The sequence below is a fragment of the Octopus bimaculoides genome, chromosome 2 (assembly GCF_001194135.2).
Source record: "Octopus bimaculoides isolate UCB-OBI-ISO-001 chromosome 2, ASM119413v2, whole genome shotgun sequence".
NCBI classification, from domain to species: Eukaryota; Metazoa; Mollusca; class Cephalopoda; order Octopoda; family Octopodidae; genus Octopus; species Octopus bimaculoides.
Window position 1 is genome coordinate 129,944,732 of NC_068982.1, and position 7,756 is coordinate 129,952,487.

The following is a 7,756-nucleotide window of genomic DNA, read 5'->3' on the forward strand; positions in this document are numbered from 1 at the left end:
ATATATACACACATACACACACATGCGCGCGTACACACAAAGACACACAGACACACACACACACACTCTCTCTCCCGCACACACAAAATTCAATTGTTTGCTCTTTCGCGATTAAAAACATTAATCTTGATTAAAAAATAACTGGAGAATGGAAGCTACGTTACTGAAGTGTTTCTAAAAGTCTTTATTGGTGTAATTGAAATACTTATTATTAGTAATGAAACTGTTATCTCCAGTTGGCCACCTGCTATTAAGTGATTACTTCAATATCCCGAACCAGCGAAGAAAATGAACCTCGATGAAGCGTCTTGACTAGTTACTTGACTAGGTAGCAATAAGTGCTAAATTTCTCTCATATCACAATATATTCTCTGCAAAGAGGGAAGAATATATTTAAGGAAAAGGTGACATGGGCGAAGGTGGAATGTCTTTGAATACAAGTTTGCATGAACAGGACTGATTTGGTCTAGCAACACAGCATCAACAATTAATACCACTAATTAGAGTTCTGGTGTTTGTTTCTAGAGGATAGTGAAAACTTTACCAAACAATGCTTCTCTTGCCAAAGTATGCTGGGAAACGGGCAGAAGAATGAAAACTGTCCTGGTGATGGAAAGCTGAAAACGTTGGCGACGATCTACAGAGAAAATTGTACAGAAGGAGTATGTCTTACCAGAACTATAGTACAACAGAAAGGCGGTAAGTATTGCTTTCAATATTAATTATGGTTCTAGAGCAGGGTTGGGGAAACTTTTAAGTGCGGCAGGCAAAAATTTCCAAAGATAAAGGTCTGTGGGCTAATTTTATATTTGTGTAAATCTTGTATATATTTATGTATAATTCGATATACATTAATAAAGATAAGTTTAACACGTTAAATTAACGCGTAACATCTTCATTAACACCGCCACTGAATTTATGACGTTTGTATTAATTATGAGGTATTCTATATTTTCCAGCTTGAGTGTAGTTGGGTCTCAAGGGGGTGGTATAAACCTATCAATATGTGTTTTATAGTGCAAACAGAATTTCCATTCAAATAGCAATTACCGGACGATTTTCTGTTTGAGTTTAACCGTTTTAAGCCGAAGTGGAAACGCGACCTATGTCGCAAGAGGCGTACGAATATTGTATAAATTTTATAATTGAAAAATTGACTATATTCTGTACATACGAATATTCCAGCCTGTGGGTGCAATAAAATGGGCTTGTGGGCGCAATTGCGCCCGCGGGCGGGGGTTTCCCCACCCCTGGATGGAGCTTGATTGTTTCCTGTACAGATATCTAAATGTATCTGTACATAGCTCCTGTCTATGTAACGTAAAACAGATGAAAAATACATTGTCTGCTGTAATTTTCCCGGGGCGGCATTACTCATTATGTGGAAGATTTGAAGAGTCTATGACTATCTCTGGAACATAAATGATGTATGTTCCCAGCGTAAACGAAATCGGATGAAAAATATTGATTTTTAAGCGAGATCAAAAGCCTGCGCGCGCGCACACACACACACGCATTCACACACACACACACACACACACACACACACAACAAACAACGGCATTTCGTCCGACTCGTACTTAGTTCAAATTCCATCAAGGTCGAATTTGCTTTCGGGGCGCTAAAATAAGTACCAATTGAGCACTGGGAACGATGTAATCGATTAGCACCTTTCCCTTAAAATTTTTGGTTATAGTAGAAACGACTGTGACCTGGTTTATGAAGCATAGACTTCACCGTACATTCTGATGTTTGAATGAGAGACTCACTAAACAAAGGTATAAAAATAAACACTTGTAGATTTTGGAGTCTAGAATTGCGTAGAGAATAAATTACACAAAGACACCATCCGCATAATAAGTGTTGCTTTTAACACATTAAACATAGGAAGCCGTAACAAGCTACCTGGAAATAAGTATACAGTGAAGAAGAAAAAACAAGACAAGTAATGGATTCGTATGATTTTAATTTTATCGGTACTTACACAAGACATTTTCGAACATGTTTTGGTCTAATCGTTGAAATCCTCAGTGAATCACAAACATTACCGCACGTACGAATGTAGAAATAAGAGAATCAATAAGTAGATCTACAAGAATATTCTGCTGCGCTAAATCGTAAAAGCATGTTATTTCATATTGTACTGCTGCTCTGAGTTGATCCAAAATTTTGTTTAGCCAAAGTTTAGCCAATATTTTGATCCACTGAAAAGAATTGCATTCATGTTTTTGGTTAACGCTGTTTTTCTAATTTTTATCTTATTCGAAGGAGATGCTAACAACTATTTAAATTCTTACCTCCGGCATTGAATCCAAGCCACCGCATCATACTTGTTCCCTCTGTACTATTAGTGAACATTGTGAATTAGATCTTCCTCTAAGCCACAAATTGCATGAGTTACACAACTATAATGAATTTATTATCTACAAATGTGTGTATAAAAGATACATACAATCTATATTTTTCCCACGGCTTGCTTAAAAGTTCTGATACTGTTTCTGAACATTGTTCATATTTTCAATCTTCACAGTGGTGGCCCGAGGATGTTCAAAGCACATATATAAGTTTCCAAAACTGCTTCCAGAAGAGGGCTGTTATAAATATTACATGGACGTGATTTGTTTTTGTAGAAAGCATCTTTGCAATAGGATGGCTCTAGGTAAGTAACCACAGTATATTTCTTCATTTACCATAACAAAATATGAACGTTGAATGGGTTTAGCTTGATTTTCAGGATCATTAATCTCAATCTATGTATAGTGGCGTAGTTAGTGTATGTGCTGCCCGGGGCAGCCCTTCAGTTTGCTGATCCTCACGCCGTTCCCACTGAAAGCTTGTAGAGCAGATCTAAAAGCACCGCTCCCGTAAAAGCGTCGCTCAGGCTACGCTACTGCCTATGTACTTTTAATTCTTATATTTCAAGCAGTATGTATTTTGCTCATCTTTAGGTATCAAATTTATACTACGTACAGTTGTATGCACTGAAAAAGGAAGCACTCAACCCAAATTCTTACTGTAAACTAAGACAGCTTAATTTGCCTTTACTGTACTGACGTCTTTCGACAGTGCAGTTTCTCACCAGTTTTCTCGAATTCTGCTATATATAAAGAGACAACAAAGATAATGTTAACAGTCTGGAACATATTCAAATAAATTGTCATAGAAGTGTGGACATTAAATGGGTTATTTTTGCACTGTCGCTTCGCCAATGTTTACATTGTATTCTCGTGTCACATATCCAATTTGACCAAAATTCCTTCTTTAAGATATTTTCTGATAATGACGAAATCATTATGGAGACAAGTTAATGGCTTTCAAACAATGTTAGTAACGAATTCCAAGAATGTGTCCGAGCAGACGCTCACAGGTCTTCTGTAAATTCTCCTCAGACTCTTGCTTCTTAAGCTTTTCTTAAGTTTGTTGGTTGAGTTGATGCAGTATGACCAAGTATCAAAAAAGTTCGCATCTCAATCACAAGGTTCTGGGTTCGATCTTAATGACTGACTTCTTGGGCAAGCGTCTTTTACTATAGCCTGGAGTCGATCCAGGCCCGGAATTTGTAGTGAAATTGGGATGAGGGAAACTCTGCAGATGCCTGTCGGGTAGATTGTGCTAGTAATTCAAACGTTCAGCTTTGTCACACACTGTGTTGGACTGACTCAGTTCAAGAATCATTTCAAGGGCACACACGCCTGTACAATACCCCACTGACACATTCAATGAGCGGTAGTTCATTTGATCGAACAACTAAATATTCATCACCCAAACCGACGGAAAACAATTGAAGTCAGCTGAGATATTTTGCTTAGATTTTTTTGTAATTTTTCCTATAGTTATATTTGATGTAAATCTTTGCAAGCATACAAGCGAAATTTAAAGAATTGGGTTACCAAATAAAAATGATCCTTGATATATTATCAATTAATATAAGATGACCGAAGATGTACGTTTGATCACTCGACTGCTTAGATCAAATCGCCACACATATAGGGTTTCTTCTAACGATGCTCAAAAACCCCTTACATTTTATAAGAAAAAGAGCAGGATAGTTGTGAGAGGACTTTCTCAAAGGTGTTAGTGATATAAGTAAAGTTGAGTGTTTTCCATCGGGAATAGGAATGGTAACCGTGTTGTAGACTCGCATCTTTGGGAACTCCGTTCGTACTCTATAGCATTCACTACCTTGTGACACATTTCCCTTATTCGATACCACCCAGTAGCGATTAAATAACATTTTCTAAGTTTACACACACAAGCATGCAAAGAACAACTAAAGAAACACAGACAAGAAGCAAATGTATAGATACAGCCTTCTTCTTCCTACCATAAACAACAATCAAGAACTACAAAAAAAAAAAAAAAGGACAAAGAAAAAAGGGAAAAGATTTACGTAAAACTGAAGGTATCCTGATCTTGCTTGAGAATGCTATCATTCTTTCGAAGGAAATTCACCAAACATGAACTTCATACATAAAATTCCAATTTTACCAAAGTAAACTAAACCACACATTCTTCCTTTATGCCTATCAAAACAGACAGGTTGTTTAACAAAATAGTACACAATTTTCTTAGTTCTAGTTTAAACTTCTAACGGCAGTTTGACTGGTGAAAATGTCATATAAACCTCAGTGATTTGTGGATTCATCGTTGGAGATTTTATGAAAGGTACATGAGCCCGATCAAGCTCTTTCCCTTTCAGTCTATTTTGTTGCAGCACAAATCGAAAGTACGAGTTATGTCTTAAGCGGTAAACGAAACGTGATGCAGATTTGGCTCTCCCAGTAATTACCATAATTTCATAGAACTCGCACTTGAACTGATCAAAAGGACATAGTCAATATTTCAAGCCGAGAAAATTACAATTTAAGTATTTTATTTGTTTGTTTGTTTTTCAGTTTAACATAAGTAAAACAACTATATTAGTTATATTCCGTATGTTTTAATTCAATTCTGTTATCGATTTGGATTTTCAATTCAGTTTTACCATTTTCAGTTCAATTCAATCCCGATTTCACAAAAAGTTTTAATTCTTGTTTTACACACAAGGCGATGAAACCTTTGTTTTAAATTCAAACTAAAATTACAGCTAAAATATATCAATAAAATATAAATAAAAATAATAAATGAAAACGAAGTTAGATCAAGTTTTATTTAATTTAACTAAAAATTTTGTTTTCTATTCGAATTTCACCCTAACTTTTGAAAACATACAGTTTAATCAGCTTCTAGATTTCAATTAAAATCTCAGAAACGAAACTGAAAACTGCAACACGAAAAGGTTTGAATCTCTATTCCTCGATTAAAACCATGTTGCTGTCAGCTAATAATGTTTCATGGTTGACACCTCAGTATTCCACTTATCTTTCATTTTCGATATCGTAAGACATTTGTTTCAATACACATATACATGAAGTTGTTCTCCACTGGCGAAATACAACAGCAATTAACATATTCATATTCGAATCCGTCAGAACATATTAAGATTGAATAAGTGTCATCGTCCTGATTCTCGTTGTTCAGCGTGCACTTGTTAATTTTATGTCAGTTGGCAGATATCAGCATGCATCAGCAACTAATTTGTTTGCTGAAGTTATAAACAAGTGTCCAAAACTCTTCTTAGATTCAGTAGTCAGGGGTAGCTTTGCTTGAGGAGACACATTAAGGTCAAAAGACTGGATGTCCCAAAGTCCCCTTACCCTAATGAATCTCGTGTTATAAGCACGAATTCGTTTGAGAGAAGCTGTTCCCCGATGCCGAAATAGATCAGCGATTAGCATATTCATGTTCGAATCTCCCGGAACGTATTAAGAAAATGCATGTCATCGCTGATACATACATACATACATACATACATACATACACGTACGCGTATATACATACACGTGCGCGTATATACATGCACACATATTTATACACATATGCACACACATACAATAACGAAGTCTACAATGGCATTCCAATGAACATAGTGGTCAATGGGATTTATTTTCATTTCTACTGTTTTGATTTTTATCCTTCTTTTCTTCTCAGGAAAGCCAAAAAACAAGGAGTTAGACTATTTGGAATTAGAAAAGTTGAAAAACGCATCTGCAGTACATAAACTACCAGTCACTTTATTTACGTTTATATGGCTATATTTGCTGATCGGGATCATATTGGATTACCACCTAAGACAACAATAGTTTGGTAAAGAAGGAGGAGGATAAATAAAATATATGAAGAAAGAGAGATACCCAACATCTACCAAAGTAATAATCTTGAAGAAATCTATTCTATAATGGATTCCTATTCCTTGGTATGTTTTGCTTTCAGAAATAAGACTTCGCCACCGTTATTCATTGCTAAAGAAATAAATGATGTCAAAATTGGTGGAAGTTTTATCTTATCTTTTATCTAGTTCTATATTTAAGAGATGAGGAATTATTTACATTATTTACATTTGACAGATATTTGTCCTCATTTTGTTTGTTGTTAACACAACGTTTCGGCAGATATACACGCGCGCAAGCGCGACTGGTTTTCACATACTTTCCATGAAGGAAATGCACTAAGAAGGCATTTGTCGGCCTTTGGCTATAATGGAAGATACTTGCTGAAGGTGCTGCGTTGTGGGACTGAACGCCAAACCACGTGGTTGCAAAGTGAGCTTCTTAACTGTACAGTCATGCTCATACTGCCAAATTCCTAGAATTTGAGAACTGGGCAAAATAATTACCATACTAACTAAACCAGTATTTTTTAAACTTACCTTGAAAGATCATAAGAAAACCTCATCAACCTACCCTTGTTTCGTTACAACTTTCCATATGACTTCAATTATCACTGTATTCATAAACTTTATCCCGACGAATACATGGTGTCTTCAACAATATCTTCTTTTACAAACACTAGGGTAAAGACCCCCTTCGGTCATGAATGACCATAAGATTGCACCAAGAAAGTTCCCCTCCAAAGTTGATTATGGCAAAGTTGGTTATGGAAGATCAGAAATCACCCATGCATATCAGCCGCCCCTCTCCACGCTAGCGATATTATCCAAGGGAAAGGCAAAAGCTGATACAACTTGCCACCAGTGACATCGCAACTCATTTCTACATCTGAGTGATCTGGAGCAGCGTGAAAAAAAGTGACTTGCTCAAGAACACAATATAGAGTTCGGTCGGGGAATCGAACTCACTACCTCAAACCTGTAAACCCAACGCTGTTACCGCTGATCCATGTACCTAAGCAAAACATTCGGTTTAGCCACGCATTGTCTGCCGCTCTATGTTTAAATACCCTGTAAACAGTAAGATATTCTTAAAACGTCTCCTACCACGAATAAAGCACATTCATAAGATCGCTATACCTTCCACTTAGTCCAGACAAACAAAAGGAGCATACTTTGATAGCATCATCATCAATAGTCTCATTAGCATCTTCTTCCTAGAGATTGAGCTGAGGTGCTCGCTCCATTTATAAGTACAAAGAAACAGAAACTATAGCTTTAAATTGAGACTACTCTTTTCATCAGCGGCCTCAGTCAGACCAATAACTTTGTAAGAAAATATCTAACTTGCACAGGTATGGCTGTGTGATAAGAAGCTTGCTTCCCAACCACATGGTTCTGGGTTCAGTCCCACTGCGTTGCGCCTTGGGCAAGTGTCTTCTACTGTAACCTCGGGCCGACCAAAGCTTTGTGAGTGGATTTGGCAGACGGAAACGGAAAGGAGCCTGTCGTATATATATATATATATATATATATATATATATATAT

At 36.6% G+C, this 7,756-nt stretch overlaps 1 protein-coding gene across 2 annotated transcripts in view; it reads left to right on the forward strand.

Annotated features, from left to right (window-relative positions):
- Positions 1-7,756, forward strand: part of LOC106875930 (uncharacterized) — a 39,688-nt gene that overhangs the window by 30,005 nt on the left and 1,927 nt on the right. Inside the window, exons 5-7 of one of the 2 annotated variants that reach the window (XR_008263432.1) lie at positions 526-699; positions 2,531-2,659; positions 6,031-6,295. Coding sequence is in view for 1 of the 2 variants with exons in the window: in XM_014924249.2 (XP_014779735.2) it covers positions 526-699; positions 2,531-2,659; positions 6,031-6,182 (455 nt within the window). In the remaining variant the exon portion in view is untranslated. Of the gene's footprint in view, positions 1-525; positions 700-2,530; positions 2,660-6,030; positions 6,369-7,756 lie in introns of those variants that run through there. The other variant, XM_014924249.2, reaches the window with a different exon arrangement.